This window comes from Leptodactylus fuscus, chromosome 1 (genome assembly GCF_031893055.1).
Source record: "Leptodactylus fuscus isolate aLepFus1 chromosome 1, aLepFus1.hap2, whole genome shotgun sequence".
NCBI classification, from domain to species: Eukaryota; Metazoa; Chordata; class Amphibia; order Anura; family Leptodactylidae; genus Leptodactylus; species Leptodactylus fuscus.
This window is the reverse complement of record NC_134265.1, coordinates 76,954,358-76,976,045: the sequence shown is the minus strand read 5'-3', so window position 1 is coordinate 76,976,045 and position 21,688 is coordinate 76,954,358. Positions and strand designations below refer to the sequence as shown.

The window sequence follows — 21,688 nt, the reverse complement described above, 5'->3', positions numbered from 1 at the left end:
GTAAAAACATGGATAATGCATGTATGTTACCTTGAGCCAATGCTCATATTGAACCTTTCTTAGCTGAATATTGAAGAAAGCTTGCACTTGTAGAATGTAGGGACTGCTGATCCTGGCGTAGGTCCTTCTGCTTCTGAGGACTCATTCTTCAGTCATACATAGGACTGTAGATGTTAATTTTATTATAGCCTCTGATAACATTGAAGATATGGGTTATATCATGAATAAGGACAAATGGGAAGGAACCTACCAAAAAACAATAAACTCCAGTAGAATGACTCTCGATACTTGACTGCTTCATAAGAGGATTATCCACTGCTGGATACTATGTGTTCGGGACCACCAAAGGTACCTCATGTATTATACTACAGATATAGGGACAAGTAATGTACTGGGATAATAGGACTCTTCTATTCACCACACCTGTCCATGCTTATCAGTACAATAACGTGCCATCACAGTACTAAACCTCAAGGGAACAGATGAAGCCTTGTTTTAGTGTTTCTGAAGGTACTTCTGCATTGGCCTCCAGCATTCTTTAAGTTTTTGTTTTAGTTTCATATGTCTTTGAATATTGTTAGTCCTGGTAAAATGTTGTTAGTATATTATTGACATTTTTGATACTCTATATATACTACAGTGATATTGTAATTCATGAGTTTAGTATCTCTGCTTTGGGTTAGCACTAAATTCAGGTCATGTGAACATTTTGACGCCCATGTCACATTGCAGCCCTCTGCTGTATTTATCTTAAGCATCTTGGGAATATCCTCAATCCTAATGGTTTTCCAAATGGAGTCTATATAAACACATTGTATATGGAAAATCTCTTAAAGTTATATTATTTTACTAAAACAGCAGAGCCATGTCTATAGAAAAACACAGCTGCAACGTGCTTGTCCCAAGGAGCAGCTCCTTCAGCCAGTGAACAACTAAGTCCAAAGAAAATGACTGCTATATTCTCTGGGAACAAAGCAGGAACGGGTTCACTGAACTTGGAGATATTCTGTTGAAACTTCAGCTTATAAATTTTTCTAATATGGTCAGACTAAATTAGAATTTATTAAGAATCTACTTTTGATCTAACAAATTGTTTGCTGAATTGGTGAACAGTTGGTTAGGGCACCACAACGTTTACCATGCTTACATTAGGTCTCCCAGTTCTGTTGACCTGTATGAAGTCATTGAAAGGTTCCCCTCTCACCCAAAAAGTCCCTGTATTGACGTCTTGTTCATTTTTCATTTATGAGTTACCCTGCTCAGAATGACAAGATTGACAACCACTAAAGACAAATATTACTCACCATAAAAGTTGTCACTGTCATAAACTATGTACTATATAAGTGTAATGCTATGTATGAGTTACCTTCCAGTGCTGCTATGTATCCATTGTCGAAACATTGGGGAACTCTGAGCCAACTCACAAGCAATAGCCTTCATACCATGCCTTCATCTTAGGGAACCAACCCAATATTAATCAGAAAACCCAATACTGTGTGTTTTCTAAATATTATGATCCATATAATAACTGCTACATGTGCTTTCATTTGGAAATCCAACATGCTGTCTACTTGTGTCAAGTCAAAAGTTTTACTAATAATCTATAGCTACTGGATCTTTTCTATGAGCAGACCACCCCTCTAAGAGACCAATTTTAATACAGTTCTAAATATTCTTCCCAAAAGTGGTTGCAATATTAGCTAGTCAGCACATGTATAAAAAGTATTTTATTTAGTAATTTAATGCATCATGATACACAAGCTACTACTTCCGACCCATTTCCGTAATTGGTGATGATGTACGTGTTTAATGGGGATGAGAATAATAGCAGCTAAATTCTAGCTCGCGTGAGCCATACCATTGAACTTATAGACAAAAACTCGAGTTCACAGTAAATGCTCGGCATTCTCAAACGCAATTAAGTCTCATTTATTTTTAGCTTGTGAATTTTCCCCTTAATCATCCACTTTGTTGTCTGTGGATTTGATTGTTATTGGCATGAGTCTGGAACATGAAAGCACTTGTACGGGATCAGTTTGCATATCCTGCTATACATTAACTTGTTACATTGAAGTGTCTCATCTGAAGAGGTAAATGTCCCGATTATGTTTTGTGTATGTTGTATTTGTTTACATTGCTAGTAACATCGTATCGTAAAACATATAAGCACTAAAAGCTGCTACGTAAAGCTTATTCTGTATATAAAATTATAATGTCATATAGAGAAAGATTAGGCCCGGTTCACATCTGTGCATGGGTTTCCATTCGAGGAGTCCACTTAGGGACCCCGAATGGAAACCTAATCCACATAAAAAGGGATTTCCTTAGGAAACCCATGGACCCCATAGTCTATAATGGGGTCCGTGTGGTTTCCGCTACATTTCTGCATGAAAAATGCGGAGAGAAAAGTTCTGCTTGCAGGGCTCTTTTCTCCACATTTTTCATGCAGAGAGGGGAACGGAATGGCCCAAATGCAGATGTAAAACAGGCCTTACATCCATATTATAAAAGCACATCTATGTTATAGTTTCTTTATTATACCTGTTCCTTTCATTTCTAATTTTGAAATATAACAGCTGAAGAGTGGCTGCCATAACAGGAGCCGTCACCCAGCTTTCCCAGACTTGTGAATGGCTAATTGGCTAGTTATACAACAATAAAGGATCATGTGACTTATGGTACAGTCTACTCATGTGGGCACCTTTAGGCTCCAAGGCTCAGGTGTACCACAACTGTTTCAGCTGTTATGGTTACACCCCTGAGAATAGGATATCTATCACAATGTACCTTAACAGATTTTCTATGTAGGCATCTGGGAATGCTGGGCCATGTAATGGTTAATTGAAAAAGTTACAGAAGATGACCACTTGCGGTATAATATTTAGTCAAAAATATTTCTGCATGCATATAGAAAGCCTGTGGGTGTATGGACCAGACCAGATTCTTTGTAATGGTTTGTAGTTTACTCACTTTTCCAACGGAGTTGCATCTCAACAACGCCAAATTCCTATGTGTGCTATAAATTGTCCAGTCGATGGGGGAAAGAAAGCTCATCTTGTATCATTCTGGCTATATCTATACTTGTCTTAGTAGTTGTACTCTCTTGTCTCATTTGGACATGGTGACAGGGAATGCAGACACTTTCTGCTTCCTTGCATGGCACTATTGTGATAAATGACCTCCATAATGCATTCACAGATGCTTTTTCCCCCAGCAAAAAAAAAAAACACAAATGTACAAACTAGAATGTGGTTTATGCCTCATGTAAATCCTCTGGGAAATGATTTGAGACATTGTTATAAGCAAGATTTGTTGTTCCCTTCTTATTCCTGATAACAACAGGTGCGCTATTGTTGGAGCCAGCTGTCAGGAGACTAATAATTAGGCTTAATTAGAATTAACTGGTTTGACTGGATACATGAAAATGATCATCAAAGCAGTGAAAACGTCTCGGCTGGCACTCCTATCCCTCTGCCAGTGTTTGTGCAATGATCACCTTGATTGATAGGGTGTTTATAGGGACCATATTTAGAAACCTCTCAGCTAGATGTGAAGTCACACTCCTTTGGGTGTGTTGACATGTACCACTTTTTGCCTGTTTTCCACTGTAAAAAAAGATTTTAAAAATAATAATTTCTTCGTGTGATGTTGGGAATCTTCACCCAGTTATCCTAAAGGAGTGGAATAAATCTCGGTTGAATCAAGTCTTCCTCTTGACTCCCCCATACACATGCCTTTATAAATTCGCTATACCAGATTCTTCCTTTCCCCGACAATATCTGTATGGGGAAATTCAGAAGGCAATTGCACATAAAATAGCTGGCAATTAAACCAAAATTATCAGTATCTGCCAATAATTCTCTTACTATAGGTGTACGTGGGGCCTTTAGTTAAGAGGTAGGCTGACGCCCCATGTTGCAGAAAAGCTGCTTTTTTTTTTGTTGCAGATTTTGCTGTGTTTTTTGAAAGTCAGGAGTGGCTTGAAAGGGAAATGTATAGGAAGTACGAATACATTTCCCTTCTGGTAACTCCATTCCTGTATTTGGCTCCAAAACCGCAGCAAAATCTGTAACAGAAAAATAAAAATAAAAGCTTTTCCGTAACATAGGGCCTTAATGGTGCCGACATAAGGGCAGATTTATTATTCCTTGTGCGCCAGTTAACTGGCATAAAAATAAAATGGTAATAAATTGTTTGCACTAATCATATTTTGCGTACCATGGACAGGAGCATGGTGTGGGAGGTATGTTCGATTTATTAGAATTTACATCAGTTTACTGGCGTAAGTGATCCCTGACGTGTACACCGGCTTCTCTACACTGCCTGGTGGAGGGTGCACTTGGGTTATGAAGAGGTGTTTGCTTCATTGTAATTAAGATGCCACATAAAGGATGGCCTTAAATACCCCGGTCTTCATAAATCTACCCCACAGAGTCCAATATGTTATTTGCAATTGAAGAGATGGTGCTGGAGTAACTAAGGCATTCAGGTTTCCGTTCGGGTGGATCCACTTAGAGACCCCATGAATGTAACTCTATTCCTCTTGAGGCTAAGGCCCCACAGGACAATCCACAGCGGCAATGCAATACGGTTTTTCCCATAGCGCTTTGAACAGAAAGTTTGCGGAGTTTTCCTCTGTGGACTTTTGGTTACAATTATATCTATGGGAAAGCCACTGGCGTTTCTGTAGTTATAATTGATATGCTGCGATTTCCAAAACCGAGCAGTGTTTGGAAATCACAGCGTGTCTGTGCTACGGTTTAAACCGCAAAGTGTGAGAGCCAACGCTGGTGTGAACCCAGCCTAAGCACTAACTGTGCATTGATTTATCATCTAGCATTAGAACTGTGAAAAGTCTAGGGCATTTTATAAAAGTCTTTCTAAGTCTCAAATTAGACAGCATTAATACGTTTGCCCCATTTTATAGTCTCATTTCCAGTTATATAAGTATTAGTTCCGATTTGTCACCAAAGGTTTTATGACTAGTATTAAACGTCTATGACCATACTTCACCGTGAACGTGGGAATCGAGCCAAATCCTGAAATTGTACAGTAGTTTTGGGGCGTGTTTTAATTCACCTGTGAAATTCGGTTGTTAAATATTATGTCAATAGCAATTACCAGTCTGTCTATGCCCTCACATGTCGGGTATTTGATACCAAACAATGAACTGCGGAGTAATATGGCAGACATCCAGTAGGCGGCCACCCCCTGTTTATATTAGGGCTTATTTCATTCTTCGTATGCTGTGACATGTATGATACAAGTTAGTAAATAAATGCCATACCATACACTACAGGAACTAATCAGGAGTATCTGGATATGTAGACTATATTCCAATGGTGTGCTGACTTCTGTGGCACAGCATGGGCTCCATTAGAAACCATGATGTGTGCAGACCTGTAATTAGACCTAGGGTTCATACAGTGTAGGAGGCAAGTGCACCATTATTAAATAAGTCTATCAAGCATGGCATTCTGTTTCCTCATTTCCGCAGCAATAAAGCAGTGTTTAAATGTCTGCTTGTACAGATAAATTACATATTGCTAGATATTGTAGAGGACCTGTGGAAGCTTCGCCATGGTAATGATAAAGCTAGGGAGATAAATAAGAGATGAACACGGGAACAATTTAATTACAGTGATAAAGCGAGAGTCAGAGCGGATCAAGGAGTAAATGAGATGTTAGTAAAAGATAAGGAAAGTTCAACGCTCAATAAACAAGTTTGGACAATGAAGAAGCATATAATAAAGCGGAGGACAAAAATAAGTGCGGGAAAATCTCCAAAGCAATTTTCCCCTATGAATAAAATGGCAATTTACATCAATTTATATAAAAATTGGGATAAAAGAGGCATATTTGGAAACTCCTCTACAAGGTACGACATTAGGTTTATACACCAATTTACTACTGACAGACTCCCTTTAAGTATATGGATGTAACTGGCTGTTATACTGCACATAGCACTGGCCTGGTTCACATCTGCGTTCGGTATTCCGTTCAGGGAGTTCGCTTAGGGACGCATTGACAAGCAGTGAGCAATGAAAGCACATGGACCCCATAGACTATAATGTGGGCCCTGTGTTTTCCGTGCGATGTAGTTCATGAAATACTTTTGTCTCATCTTTCATGCGGACACCGTGTGGAAAACACACAGACCTCATTATAGTTTATGGGGTCTGTGTGCTTTCATAAGCTCACCACTTGCTAATGCGTTTAGTATTCCGTTCGGGGGGTGCCCAAGAGGACTCCACGAACACAATACTAAATGCAGATATGAACCAGGCCTAATCAGACAGTGACTCATCTATGTATCTCCAAAACCATTGTACATTATAGTCTTTATATCCATTCAGTATCTCTTCTCTGAAATACACATAACACTTCTTATACCGTTTTTCCAGAAAGGTGCATATAAAGGAACCTTTGTTTGTATAGTATACTATATCATAAATTGTGCGTATACTGTCGTTTCTCATTTCAGTGGAGAGAGTAATGGCAGCTTCAGGCACCAAGCATTGTTGTACCTCCTGTCTCGGTCATGTCATTATTTTCTCTTGAATTGATATCAGTTCCCCTCACACATCTGCCTCTTTTTTGCAAAGGTATAAGTCCGCATGAATGATTTTCCATTAACTAATAAATTCTCACTTTTCCATAGAGAGCCGCCATCTAAAAATAACCTCTTTAAACTTGCCTGGGGCCTGGTAATATATATGTTGTGAAAACAGGCCGCTTCCTTAGTTCTTTTTAAGAACGATGTTCTTTGTGTTTCCTTATAAACAGGATGTAGAGCTGTGAAGTCGTCCGTGGGACAAGTTTTGCAGAAGAGGTTAAGTTACAGCTTAATGCTGAAGCGAATGCGTCGATGTATTTTTTTAGCGGCTGAATTCTTCGGCTTCTATTACTCGCTCCATTCATGCAGTCTACCTGTATTTGCTGGATTAGGTATATGGAAGCGTTTTTTATGAAAAAGGATTAGTGATGATTCACAGGAGCTGTTCTGTGGGGTTAGTGCTGTAGAGACTATCAGTGCTACACGCCAGCTGGATAATTGGTGGCAACTGGAGGCTTGCAGGTCTTCTGCAGTAAAACCCAGGTAGATTGAAAAATAAACTTCTTTATATTGGATCTCGGTGCATTTCTATGTGTATGCTTCAGAAGAATTATTACATTCATTACTAACCGCTGGGTATCTAGCACATCTTGACACTTGGGGGGTTGTATCTATGATAACTTAATCTGCTTCTACAACAACTATCCAATTATTGCCATCTAATGTGCGTGTAGCTGCGGGCAAAGCTTACTCAACTTCAGTAGCCGACTCCCAAGCTAAGAGTGAAATGTGGCCATGTGCTTAATTTGACGTTTTGTTTAAGATGTGGGATTTTTTTTTTGTTGGCACCAGGACATTGACTTACATCCCCTTTTGTTTTTACGTTACGATGACAGTGTCTCACATACAGACCTCTCAGCTCGCCATCCATTGTTGCTATGGTAATGATTCAGTTTGCGGAGCTTGAGACCGCTGATTCCATTAATGAGACTTTCATAATGTCATATAGTAAATACATAGAAATTGGAAAGATGCAGAAAAATGCCCTTTGGTGACAGAACAATGGAGGTAAAGGTGAAGATTTACATAGGCCTCCTGCTTAGCTGCTATCTGTGCTCACCGTATAGAAGTTTCCATTTGTGATCAAAGGATCCAATCTCCTATTGGAATGGTTTCGGAATGTCACCTGCTGAAATTTAGCTTCAGGAAGCTCGGATATAGAACTATGCCATACATTGTAACCACAGATGATTATCATGTAGTATGTAAAATGTATCAGTCTTATTCACATCCCTAGTTTATCTCCCCTTCTACTATTCCATGCATTGCAGCACTTTTCTATCATTGTGAGTTTGGTAGCTTTGTTCATAACTCTCTTTTTCTTCTTGGGCCCGGTTCACATCTGTGTTTGGACCATTCTGTTCCCTATCCAAATGAAATATGCGGAGTCCAGCAAATAGCACTTTTCTCTCCGTATTTTTCGTGTGGAAACCACACAGATCCCATTATAGTCTATGGGGTCCACGGGTTTCCTTAGGTAACTGCTTTTTTTATGCAGATAGGTTTCTATTCGGGGGTCCCCAAGCAGACTCCCCCAACAGAGACCCAAATGCAGATGTGAACTGGGCCTTAATCACAATTTCAGAACTACATAAAACTGAAGCACAATGTGGCTTTACACACCCTACAGCTGACAACTGTTCCTCTTGGCTTCTTTATACATATGAACGCTCAGGCTCAGTTTGGCCTTTCTCGTGGGTGTTCTCAATGGGGAGAGGGGAATAATCTGCTGCCAGATACCTCTAGTGGCTTATCTCCCTTTAAAGCAAAAGAATGGGCATGTTTAAATTCCTCATGCCTGATCCTACTTTCCCTCAACATTATCAATGCAGAGTCAAGATAATCCCAAAAACATGCAGAAGGAGTATAAATATGGACAAATGAATGCATATTATGGCAGCCATCATTGACAGTCATCCAGTATCTCCTATAAATGCAAAGCAGAAATGGCTGAAAAAATCTTGAGTGGTCATCTTTTTTTCCCCATCAAGCAATGGCTCCATTCCGGTTCATGGAGTACATATTACAAGTCAGTTCCATTCATGTGAACTGTACTGAGCTACAATACCAGACATGGACAAGAATGATGCGTTCTCTTTTTTGCAATACTGGACAACCCCTTTTGTGCTGGTTAAAATTAAGGTTATTGTCTGTATAATGAAAAGATACAATTTTTCAATATATTTTCTTTATGAATTCCTCATGGTTTTCTAGATCTCTGCTTGCCGTCATTGATACCCTAAGACTAGGTTCACATCTGCGTTAGAGACTCTGCCGCAGATTACGCCTTAAACCGGCAAAGGGAAATGTTCTGCAAAAAGTTCTACTGAAACTGATGGAAACTTGGCGGAAACCCAGCAGACCCCATTATAGCGGGTAACTGCTTTTTAAGTGGACAGGCTCTCCATTATTTGGGACCTGAACGCTGGTGTGGAACTAGCATCAGGCTAAAAGTTCTATTGTACTTCAGTATAATAGGCCGAGCACTTTCTAGTCCTACAGTACATAGTTGCTCGCTATTTTGAGTAAAGTAACTTTTCATTTTCTAAGGCGGATTAAGGTCCTGTACAGTATGTACAAAGACCTGAGAATAGACCATATGGGTGTGGATCATTGCGTGGTGTAAATTGCTTACACGTCTAGGTCTCTCTTGCATTAACATTGCATTTGTCTGTCTGCGCCGAGTTCTTTTTAACAACCTTTATGTAATGTGTTAATGCTGCACACAGACAGGAAAGAAAGTTGTGCTTATCTGCTGTTAATCCTGCCCTGATATGCCTTTTGCAAGTAGGCCATGCTCCAAAACTGCTTAGATCTACAGTCATGACTGGCAGGAGGTCTTCTTTGTGGGTGAGACACAGACAGAACCATTGGCATTGTAGTTTACTGTGGGTCCTGGAGGAAGGCTGAATACCACAGCCGTGTAAGAGCCAGGTACAATAGGTAAGTCAGCGCTGTATCAGGTTTTCGGCTAAGGAATAGAACAATATTTAGAATGATCATTCTTGCTGAGCCATGTATGACTGCCACATTGGGGATGAGGTATTCGGTTTATACAGCTGGTAGTTTTTACGGTTATCTGTATTTCGTTCTAGGCCGGCCTGTTCATATAAATAATTCTCCTTTGTGTGTTTTATTATTTCTAGCTTTTTTTGGTGTATGGTCTACATTACAATCTGCTGTTTATACTTGATAACATGTTAAAGGTGATTTTTTTGGCAGTAAGAAACATGTTGATCATCATCCAGATTATCTAAAAACTTCATTTATCACAGCCAAGAAGGGAGGCACCATGTACTTGGAATGTCAACTTTCTTGTTATGTTATTTTGCCAAGTACATAGTCTATAGAGGAGCAATTCTTTCTTAAAATGAAGCCCCCAATATCAGAGGCTTTTGGTCAATGTATCCAATGGCATTGGCAATGTCCCTTAGACCAAGTAGTAGCTGTATTTCTACTCTTACTATGATATTATCATAAAAGGCAGTAATGTAGGTCACTTTCATCTGCTTGGCCCCCTTCCCCCAGGCAATGTTTCCAGCCCGACACTGATTAACGCTCAGCGCATTCATTATGTATGTAGTAATGGGAGAACTGGCACATCGCACTGTTATCACCAGATATAAGGTTTTTTTGGAATATGACATTAGTGAGATGTATTTTGTATAAAGATATTAAGGCATGGTTGCTTTTAAGTAAATATGTGACATTGTTCGCTTTATATTGTAATTGTACAGTTTGAGTTCCTAAAATGTGTGTGTGTGTGTGTGTGTATATATAATATAGTGTATATTAATTGAAGGACTTTGTGCTATGCTTTACAGTGAAGCTCCACTTGTATTAACTGTGTTATTTAGATAACATTAGCAATAACATGATGTCATTTCCTAAATTGATCACCTGACATAAGACCGATCCTAATTACTGCTCTCATGTCCAATGGGCCCCTTCTGCTGGGTATACAGTGCCATTTATAACAGCATGTATTCTTTCAATGCACTGCAGATGTAGACTGGGGTAAAGCTATTCAGCAGATAACAAGTTTTTTCACTGACGGCTATAGGCAGTTCCTTACTAAAATGTTTAAGGCACTTCTGCATTGTCAACATAGTTTATTGTATTAGTTTTATGCAGATTTGCCCAGGTTTCTGTTGTTCTGTATGCCAAGCTATATATTGCAGATAAGAGATGAAATATGAGCTGTAGTCTAAGAATTTCATAGCTGTTTTCTTTCACGCTCGTGCTGGCTTTCTTATAACATGTTGTTTTAGTTCAACTATTTTTATACTACTTTCCAAAACAATGGTAGAAACTCTGTGTGTGTATGTGGGTATATATATATATATATATATATATATATATATATATATATATATATATATATATATATGCACATTTCCAACAATTCGCATTGATTTATAGTCATGAATTCATTTCAAGCTCCTGAATTTCTGCTTTTCAACAATTGCTAACAAGGAGCAGAACAACAAAAAGCTTCTAAGAATAATTCACAAGTGCGGACAAGCTTTATATACAGCAGCCAAGTCCATTCAGAAGAAGAATGTATGGAAATTATACATCCAGCTAAGCGTAATCTTTTAGTAAATCTTTATTGTGTGGTATAATTTGTTTTCATGTTTGACAGGTACTAAACGGCTGGTCATCCTGTAAAATGCCCACCACCTAATCTCCAAATGGCCTTGTTGCCCATAGTGTGAAATAAAGAAAGCTTCACCGTGATCAGACTCTTAGTAGTAAATCCTGATAGGACTCTTATAGAGCAAGCAGGACTCTCACTGTCTGTCCTGTCCTAAGTCTACTTTCACACACTGTCTATGATAGCTTTCTTGTATCAGTGTGTATACAGAAGGGCTGGCATTCACTGTGTGTGGATGAGCTAAGCAGGACTCTCACTTTCTCTACTAGAAGTCTTGTAAGGATTTACTATGCTTTTCACTCAGAGATCAAGTTCCAAATCATGTGTACCAATAGACTGTCTACCAATAAGTATTGGGACACTTGTGGTAGAATACAAAAACAACATTTATTCCTATTTAATAGTTGGTAGAACCCAGCAGATGCTTCCTTATGGATGGTATTGATCGACACAATACTCCTGGATGTCTGGTGAAACTCCTGGTGTATGTGAGCCATCGGTTGGTTGTGGTTTCTCTGGCCAGCACTCCTCGGTCTCTATCTCCCAGTTTCGGGGGTCTGCCAACTTGGGGCACATTCCAACAATCACCGTTCACCTTCCACTTCGTAATCACATAGGCCATTGATGATTTTGAGTAATTCAGTTAGCTTGCTATGTCCCTTAAGGATCGACCATTTCTGCGGTACCCGACAATTACCCCTTTCTCGAAATCTGACGACTCTGCACTTCGTGGCATTTTGCATGCGACTAATGCCAATGCTGTTTCCTTTTTAACGGCGGAAGGTGTGACGTACATCCCGACCGCAGATATCTTTATTTGCATGGGTGTCCAAATACTTATTGGTAACAGTGTATATAGCACAGAGCTCAGTTTATGGCGCTCTAGCACATTCAGCTCTCAGATATTGGCGGTCACGTTCACATTTCTAGAAAACCAAAAACATACTTCATCTATAATACCCATAATGTGTGCCTAATATATTTAGATGACATGAATACTTATTGATCGAGATCACTATTTCATTGAACTTCATCCCATATTAGGCCCTGAAATATTAAACCATATATACAGATATATTATACCCGATCTGGTTTGGCCAAGGAGATTTATATCTGTAGTATATGGAATATTCTATTATTGTTAGGTGACATTTTACCCCATGTGCGTGTTCAGGGTAAGTCTGGTTCTCTATTGTAGCTAGTATCCCTTTATCTTTTGTATAATAATACAAAGTAGAAAGTGTTTGAAATTTAGAAGAACGTCTTCTCAAGTGGTTGCCATGACGTGCTTGTAAGGTGTTATAGGTGAGCAGGGTCACACTTAGAAATTCAGTGTTTGCAACACGTACAAAGGGTTTTGCAACCTCACACAAGAGTTTTATTTCTTGTTATTTGAGCGTCATCCCTTTTTATAAGGAGTAGAATAAGCAGGTTTTGTTATTTCTGTGCATGAGTTATAACGCCTTGGGAATTTCACCCGACTCCACTTCCCCCTTTTTGAAAAGCATCTCGAAAAGAAAACATGAGAAGTGGAGAGGAACAGATGCTTTATCAAAAACTAGAAGCTGCTTTCTCATTTCTATTTCTGCTATATATCAATGCAAATATCACTGAACAGGTGGCTCATGGGATCCCCAGAGACTGTTTACAGTAAAGGTTACAACCAGAATCGATCGCCTTGAGCCGCTTTCAATTTCAGTGTGGGCTGTTTGTCTTCACTGCCCAAAGTGGCAGCATCTCATTAGAGCTGCATTTATTAAGGTTCCTTGTCTCTGTTAAGAAGCCAAGATACAACCTGCTTACTGATAGATTTTCTTTTTTTTAATTCTGTTCTTTCCAGCCTCAGCAATTCGGCGAGCAGATGACTGGTGGAATCTTGTGCTTAGTAAAGATCTATATAGAAGGTTCAAAAAGACTAAGAGAATGACTCCTGTTTATTACTCAGAATATGTATATTAGTAAACACAATCCTGGAAAATCCAGGAGAATTGATATACCGGTAGTTTGTGGTTTATTCGGATTTTGACCACATTTTGCCAAGGGACTGATTGAAACAAGATTGGAAGGAAAATTCAGTAAAAATCCATTAAAACCAAGTGACAAAACCTATGGGAGTTGTATTTGGTACAGTAGGCTGGAAAAAGAAAATTGGATATTAAGAAATTCAATATAAAATGTAATTTTTTATATAAAAAGTAGAAATTATTTCTGCTCTATATATTAGTCTAAAACGATAAAACTTGTTCTGTTCAGAAATAATGTACAGTAACTGGCAAATCCTTCCTACAACTCTTACCTGTGTAAGTAAAAGCAGTAGAATTGGACGAGAAAAACTTACCCCAAGGGGCAACGTGGTGGCTCAGTGGTTAGCATTGCAACCTTGCAGCGCTGGAGTCCTGGGTTTGAATCCCGCCAGGAACAACATCTGCAAGGAGTTTGTGTATTCTCACCGTGTTTGCGTGGATTTCCTCCCATACTCCAAAGACCTACTGATTGGGAAAAAATGTACATTGTGATCCCTATATGGAGCTCACAATCTACACTTAAAATAAAAGAGAAAAACTTACCCCAATGAATTAATTTACTTCTTCAGATCAAAGGCCAAGTCGTTTATATGGCCTCTCTTATATGCAATACTGTTTACAGGTCACTGGAAACTAGTTGAGGTCCGCCAAAATAATATAATGTGTATGGAGTTAGAGGAAGCTCTAAAAATTATCCATAGACATTAGAAGAATTCAGGCTTGGGATAGGTCATCAATATCTGATTGGTTGGCGTCGACCACCTGGGACCTCCACAGATCAGTAGCTGCACCGCCTCCATTTCACAGGCTGTGACATCATGTTCAATTATCATGAGGCCTGTGTACAGCTCAGTCCCATTCAGGTGAATGGGACTGAACAATACCAAACACAGCCTTTACGCAATGGCCAACACTGATCAGTTATTGATGATCAAGTCCTAAGGATCAGTCATCAACAAGTAAATCCTGGAAAACCCCTTTAACGATCAGTTCATAAGGAGGAATTTTCTGCAGATTTGGGGGCTGGTTCCCCAAATCCAGAGCAGATTCCTCCTGAATCCACCTCACATTGTTTTCAATGGGAGGCAGAGATCACAGCAGGACACAGAAAAAAAGAAGCGTCCTGTGGCTCGAGACTCCCTCCTGACTAGGCCCATTCATCTCAGCCTAATCAGGATTGGGATGCTGCGATGGAATCTGCATCCTACGCAAAAATGTCGGCGACGGAAAATGAAGAGGAATTTCCTCCTTATTTTCTGCCGTGTGAACAGACCCTAAGAAGGTTAATGAAGGATAAAAAAAAAAAAAAAAAAAAAAAAAAAAAGGTAAATGAAACAATTTCTTGGGTGCTCCTTTTGATAAATATTTGATAAACCATGAACTATTTGTTACCTTAGTGGTAAATCTTAGCATACAGCTGGTTAAAAAGAAAAAGCCCAAAATCATAGATCAGCTTTCCAAGACAGACTGACATTGATCTGCCCTTGGTCCTGTAATCAGGAATTACACAATTTTAGTTTCAATCACTTGTATTCCGTCGCTGTCTTACATTATTGCTGCACTCCCTGGGATATGTTTGAAGACAGACAGTATTTCCATTTGTTGGCTTTCACATCCAAGTCTGAACCATAATAGCACTGTGATTGTAAGAAGAAGAAGCTTTCGGAGAAAGTAGTGCAAGATTAATATGTCCCAACCACAACATGAGACAATCAAATAAGCAGATGCATGCTGCCTAGGTGTTAGAACGTGAAAGATCTCTGTGTGCTGCTTTCAGCGAGGCTGTCTGTTCCACAATATGTGTCGTCTTAACTTGTTGACAGCATTAACTTGTTGACATACAAGAGGAAGCAGAACCCTCAGGGGAAGGCTATATTGGCTGTTTAGATTAATGCAGAACACAAATGGAGACATTACATTAACATTTTGCTGGTATTAAAAAGGACCCTTGAAAACGTACCATTCAGCTTTGCATACCTTCCTTGTGTTCCTACCATTCAGCTGTGCATACCTTCCTTGTGTTCCTACCATTCAGCTGTGCATACCTTCCTTGTGTTCCTACCATTCAGCTGTGCATACCTTCCTTGTGTTCCTTTTGTGTTTTTGCCCCCTGCCTGAACGTATGATTGAAGAGGTGGGCATTGGTGTGAGTCCAGTCATGGAGGTTGGGTAGACGTCTACAGTTAATTACTTTGGCCTTCTTTGAAGTCCCTAAAGCCATTTTTCTGCTGAGCTTAAAAGATTACCTTTATACTTGGCAAAAGAAGAATTAGAGGCAAAGATAAGTCACATTTCTGCCAAATATGTGTATTTGGTGGTTAAAACTGCAGCATGTAACAGCCAGTTATAATACAGTTTCGGCAGCATATCCCCATTCTACCAAGGACAAATCAGTCACTTGGATAAAGACCAGTTTGAGTGAGCAATGCAAAATATTCTAGTGTATAGAATGTATATTGGTAAAGGTTAAAAAAGTTTTAAATGCATGTTATCCCTTCACGGCTATAGCATATATAGTCATACAAGGTGAATGTAACCTCTTCTATCTGAGATATTTCCATATAGTGGGGAATGTTGTCAATCACCATGCATTATAACCAGTTGCATGGGTTTCATCCTCTCTAGTTGATACATAAGCAAAACATGATGTCATTACTTAGTTGACCAGGCCAAACTGGACCACCCATAAAGGACAGACTAAAGGTGGGCACCCAGACCATTTTTTTATGGCCTTGAGTCATTCAGTCTATGGCAGGGGTCAGCAACCTTCACCACTCCAGCTGCTGTGAACTTACAGCTCCCAACTTGCTCCATTCACTTCCATGGGAATTCCAAGAACAGAAGAGCAAGTATGCATGCTGGGAGTTGTAGTTTTACACCAACAGCTGGAGAGCCAAGGTTCCCTACCCCTGATCTAAGGACTTAACTTCTCAAAGTGGAACATGTCAAAGTATCACTTTGTAATTTCCGATTTACCACTATCAGTAACCATCCAAGGTCAATGTTGATTTGCCATCATTTTTTGACCTCATTTACTTATCTAATTGTATTGGCAAATAGGCAAATGTGATATACATTCAGTTGCCCAATATTTGAATGGGACATTGAAGAACAGCACATTTAGTTTTTGTATAATGACAGATTATAGATTTATAAATTCTTGGCACATGAGATGTTGAGTGATTCGCGACAGACTTGTCATCAGCCCAATTGTCTAACCAAAAACGGATGCATCAAACAAGTCAGATAAAGGCTAAAATAATCTGTAAAACTTCCTACTGCTTTTCTAATGGAGATTATAACGTCAATGATTTTTAACTTCTTTGTACAGTTTTTATTTTATCTATCTCCTAGAAGTCCTTGCCATTTTGGTTACAAGCTCTTGTTTTACTTGCGGAAGTTTTTTGTCTTCTTTATATTCTTTGGTTTTGAGCCTTTACTTTTTTTCTGATTTACTTACTTTGGATATCCTGGACTGGTTTATTTTGCTGCACTTTAATATTAATATGTTCATCTGTTTGGTGGATATCTAAGAGAGAACGATTTCCTGCAGCATTGAATAGTTGAAAGAGAATGTGAAATTAGTTTTTTTGTGTTATTTTTACATAAAGTGAAAATGCATGTATTATTCATTTGCCCTTATTTTATGTAAGTCATTAATGCTGTAAAACTTCATCCAATGTTATTTGCTATGAACACGTAAATATGATAATCAAGTTGCAGAGTATTAAAATCTAAATTTTTTAAAAATTTTTGTTTTCTATTAGGGTGAAGTGAAAAGTAAAGTCTTCGAGCTAAACTACTATGAGGTCAGAAGCTTTGCTGCTATATTTCACAGTACTGCAAGTTGCTGGGGCTGGATTCCCAGAAGATTCTGAGCCAATCAGTATTTCGCATGGCAACTGTGAGTATAAAAAAATAACACAATAACAGATATAATACATAACTATATGCATTGCTATGTAGAAATGGAAAACATGCTGCAAAATATGCTTTAAAAATAGAAGTGTCAATAGTTTATTTTTGTCAATTAATAAATTTAAGTGAATGAACAAATGAGAAATAGAAATCAAATCAATATTTGGTTTGACTTCCCTTTGGAGGAGGAGTCCAGGAAGTGATGATATGATCCCTCAACCCTGATCTCAACCTCATCCAGTCTGTCTTGGATTACATGAAGAGACAGGAGGATTTGAACAAACACACATACACAGAAAATCTGTGCTTAGCTCTCCAAAATGGTTGGGACAACCTTTCTTCTGAGCTTCTTTAAAAACTAGATACAGGGGCATAACTAACGGGGTAGCAGTGGTAGCGGCTGCCACAGGGCCCAGGACATTGGGGGCCTGGTGGTCCCCTGATGTGTGTGTGTTTGTTTTATTTTTAATAGAACATTACCTGCAGGAGTAACCACAGCAGGTAACGGTCACTATTTACTTACCGATCCCCACTGCTGCTCACGATCACTTGTGCTTCCCTTCTGAAGATGGTGCTGTAGGCAGGAGTGGCGATCAGTAAGGGAGGCCGTGGGCTAGCGAACCCCACAAACGCTATCATTATATTCTGGGGTCTTTTCAGACCCCGGAATATAATGATCGTCGGTCCAGGGGAGGTGAGGTAACATAAAAAAACACTGTTATTTACCTCTCCTGAGCTCCAGCAGGCTTCAGGCCTATTTGGTGACGTCACGTGTCCCAGGCCAGCATCATTATGCATCGCGACGCCGGCCTGGGTCAGGTGACGTCTGGTCCAATGTTATAGAAATCTGCGGAGAGTCTGACGGAGCCCAGGTGAGGTAAGTAACATTGATTTTTGTTTGTATCCTCCCCTAGGTCACATCAAATATTAATTCGATTTAGATTTCTCTCTTCTTCATTCACTATTTTGTTAACTCGCAAACATACACTTCTATTTTTGATTACATTCTCACTTTGAAGCAGTTTCCACCCCTGCCTAAAACAATTGCACAACACTGTGAATGCACTACTGTGCAATTAGAAGTGTTGAAGTGAAGGTAGAGGTTGGATGTTCTTACTGTTGTCAAAGGATAACATTCCTTTATGGAACCGAAGCTTAACATTCCTTGTCTGTGTTCTATGGGCACATTCAGATGGGTGGAGGGATGTTTCCACAACTTTCAAAGCAAATACATGTACAAGTATGTGGTGTGAAATATTATCATACCAAGGTATTATTATATGGGTCAGCCTAACATTTTTTTCCTTAGGCATTATGGGTAAATATGCTTAAGGGCTAACAATATGCAAACTGTATGGGGTGCAGACAATTGTAGTGACTTTTTTTTTTTTTTTTTGTCCTCGCACTAGTTCACTGCCCTAGGAAAGTGTAAGCATTCTGTCCAAGGGTAGTGGTTTCTTGGCATCCCATCGTCTCACCCACCACCTAGTGCACAAGCCCCATTTACCTCCTTCCGGACTCTTAGGCTTCTATATGGTGAAAATTGGCTTTACATATACAAGAAAACATCATTGTGTAAAATGTTTAACTACAGTATTACTAGTGAAAGAAAAATCTCTGTATTTTAGGCAATGGATTGTTCTTTCTTGAACGTTTTTTATTGCACCTATATGTTTTTCTTGCTGCCACATTGTCCGTATCATGTCTATCGTGTTTTAAGAAGATGAATTAAAATATGAAGTTTTAATTGAATATTGGAGTGTTGCGGACCGTACTTCCTGTTCTTCATATCCTGAATGGATTGTTCTGCCTTTAGGAAATATTTTCATACTTAGAATATAACTTACTGTTTTAAGAATAATGTAATTGTATTCCTTAATTCCTCTTGGGACATATGAGACTGTCTCAGGTACTTCCTTCATTTCCTTTACGGTCATTTTTAATGGAAAATGAGAAAAACAACTTAGAAAATGGTTAATTTTTATACATGCTGAAGTGGCACTTGAATAAATTGACACTTTTAACTGAATTTGTACTTGGTATAAAATGTTCTAGAAGACTATTAAACAATTTATTAAGAAGAAGTAATGAAATGGGTTCATAACCTTTGATTTAGAAGAATATGGCTCAGTGCACTCATGAAGGATTGAGTATAGACATTAGAACTTGTATATTTATTACAAAGTGGTACATTACCATATATATATATATATATATATATATATATATTATATATATATGTGTGTACATGTACTGAGTTGGTCTGATAATGTATAGAATTTCCAATTTCCACAACGTCTAATAAAGTGATTCTCTATTTTAATCTGTGGTTGAAATACAGGCAGCTTGTATTCTACCCTTGGATCAATGAATGCAAGCTGTCACAAAACAGATTGACTGGGAGGTTGCATAGAATTTATACTACCTGCATCTGCCATTACTTTATCGCTTCCCTTTTTAATGGGAATGATAAGTATATGATAAGTAATATAATAATCTTATACACACACACACACGTGTATGTGTGTATATATATATATATTTAGCTGTTACTTCCTGAAATACGTCGACTATCTATAATTAGAAAAAGGTGACATCCCTTTCATTAAGGCAATGGCCATGATAGGTTTAAAACTTTCTTGGAAAAGTATTTCAAGTTGTAGACTCCAGCCAAAGTCTTATGTCTGTACAGCGGATAAACTCTTGGCGTATCTACTGTTAATCTCCTCAACTAACCTTCTTAAAAGCTGTAGGTTCTTAAGAACATGACCAGTCTTCTACTCTTGAGCATTATCTGCCTGCAGAATAGATTTAGTGTTACTGAAAAGTGCGCTTCCGACTGGCTTAACCTGGATTTGTATGCAGATGACTTATCGGCATCATTTAAGACTGTGCAAGAGCCAAAGATTTCTTATGATATTTACAAAACTCGTTTTCATGCAACCACTAAACTATAATTGAGATAACAAACACAAATTTAATTACATGTATTAAAATTACTGAGACAGGAAAAATTAAAATAACATACTAAATGTTTATGAAAATCTGGAAGCAAAATTAAAAATGTGCAAGTTCTGGCTCATTTTCAATAATGTATTAAAGTTCTATTATAAATGTTGGCTTCAAATGAGACTTTGCATGTTAAAACAAGGCTCGTTCCAAGTAGCCAGCGATGTTCAGATTGTAACTTTTCTGGTTACAAGAGAATAAGAAATTATAGATAGAATTAGATCTGATATTACACTTTATAAATGACCTCTACTTGTTGGGCTCCAATTCCTTTAGAAACCCTCATTAAATAAATTACTCTATTTTATTAAAAAGAAAAAAAAATGATCAGACTTGAATTTTTATCATTTTATGATGGTACTTAAGAGAGAACATTTTGGCAAGTGGCCTCATGGATTGGAAGTTAATTGATGAAGTAATTATCTAATTTATGTTGATTATGACAGGATGTAATAGTCATTACAATAAATGGTAGCATATTGTTGTAAAGATTGAGGAAATAAAATGGATACTTTTAATATAATAATGTGAAATATCAATCAATGTGCAAATAAAGTTAAAAGGAGAGGAATACCTACTGACAAACCTGACATTTATAGAGCAGTTAAAGTGTCTGAGCTTCAATACGGCCCACAGTGTGGCGAAAACCATCCTGAGGCCATTTGACACTATTTATACAGATGACCAGTGACTTGGAAGAAGATTTCTGCTACCTTAGGAATAGAAGTTGAACTGTGTGATACACATAGGTTTACTAGCTTCTTCCCGTGACTTTGTCTGCGGGTTGTTGGAGTGGATTATCCACGTATATTCAGTAAATTGCTGCCATTGATGGTTTGGCTTCTCCTGCGTTTTGGCAGCTCTTAAGCTGTCCTGCTGCTGAACTTAATCCTCGCACCATGCCTGTGATTGTTCCAGCAGCTTGCTGGGACGCAATATAATGAGCGTGTTGTTGGTGTTGATGATCCACCTGCTCCAGCGTTTTGGTCATGCCAGTTTGTCTGCACTGCCTGGAGCAGATCAGATAATATGCAAATGTTTGTTCACAAACCACTGAGAGTTAGCATGTGTTTACGCATAGAGATAACAGACCTGGGACCTGAGATAAGCTGCTGCAGGAGCAGTGTAATATAGTATGTGAACATAAATTCATAACAGTCGTGAAACCATGTAATTTACTGGGATAAAAAGTAGCCTATGTTTTAATCTAGGTTACAATCTATTTGCCGAATTTCATTCATATCCGTTCAGCTGTTTTTGCGTGATTGAGGAACAAATATCCAAACAACCAAACACACAAACATATTAATAGGATATGTTTTAGAGAATGATTTCTGAGTTTAAAAAACAAAACTGTAAATCCCAGAAGGACTACTAAGAGGGACACTAAGATTCCTTCCTACCCTCCCACACACAGTGATTGACAGCTTTCTTGTATCAGTGTGTACACAGAAGGATGTCAGT

At 38.5% G+C, this 21,688-nt stretch overlaps 1 protein-coding gene across 9 annotated transcripts in view; it reads left to right on the top strand.

The window, feature by feature from the left end:
• The window catches only part of SEMA6A (semaphorin 6A), a 193,434-nt gene that overhangs the window by 46,350 nt on the left and 125,396 nt on the right, over nt 1-21,688 (top strand). For all 9 annotated transcript variants that reach the window (XR_012715502.1, XR_012715501.1, XM_075272212.1 and 6 more), the window contains exon 2: nt 17,065-17,201. Coding sequence is in view for 7 of the 9 variants with exons in the window: in XM_075272212.1 (XP_075128313.1) it covers nt 17,102-17,201 (100 nt within the window). In the remaining 2 variants the exon portion in view is untranslated. The remainder of the gene's footprint in view (nt 1-17,064; nt 17,202-21,688) is intronic.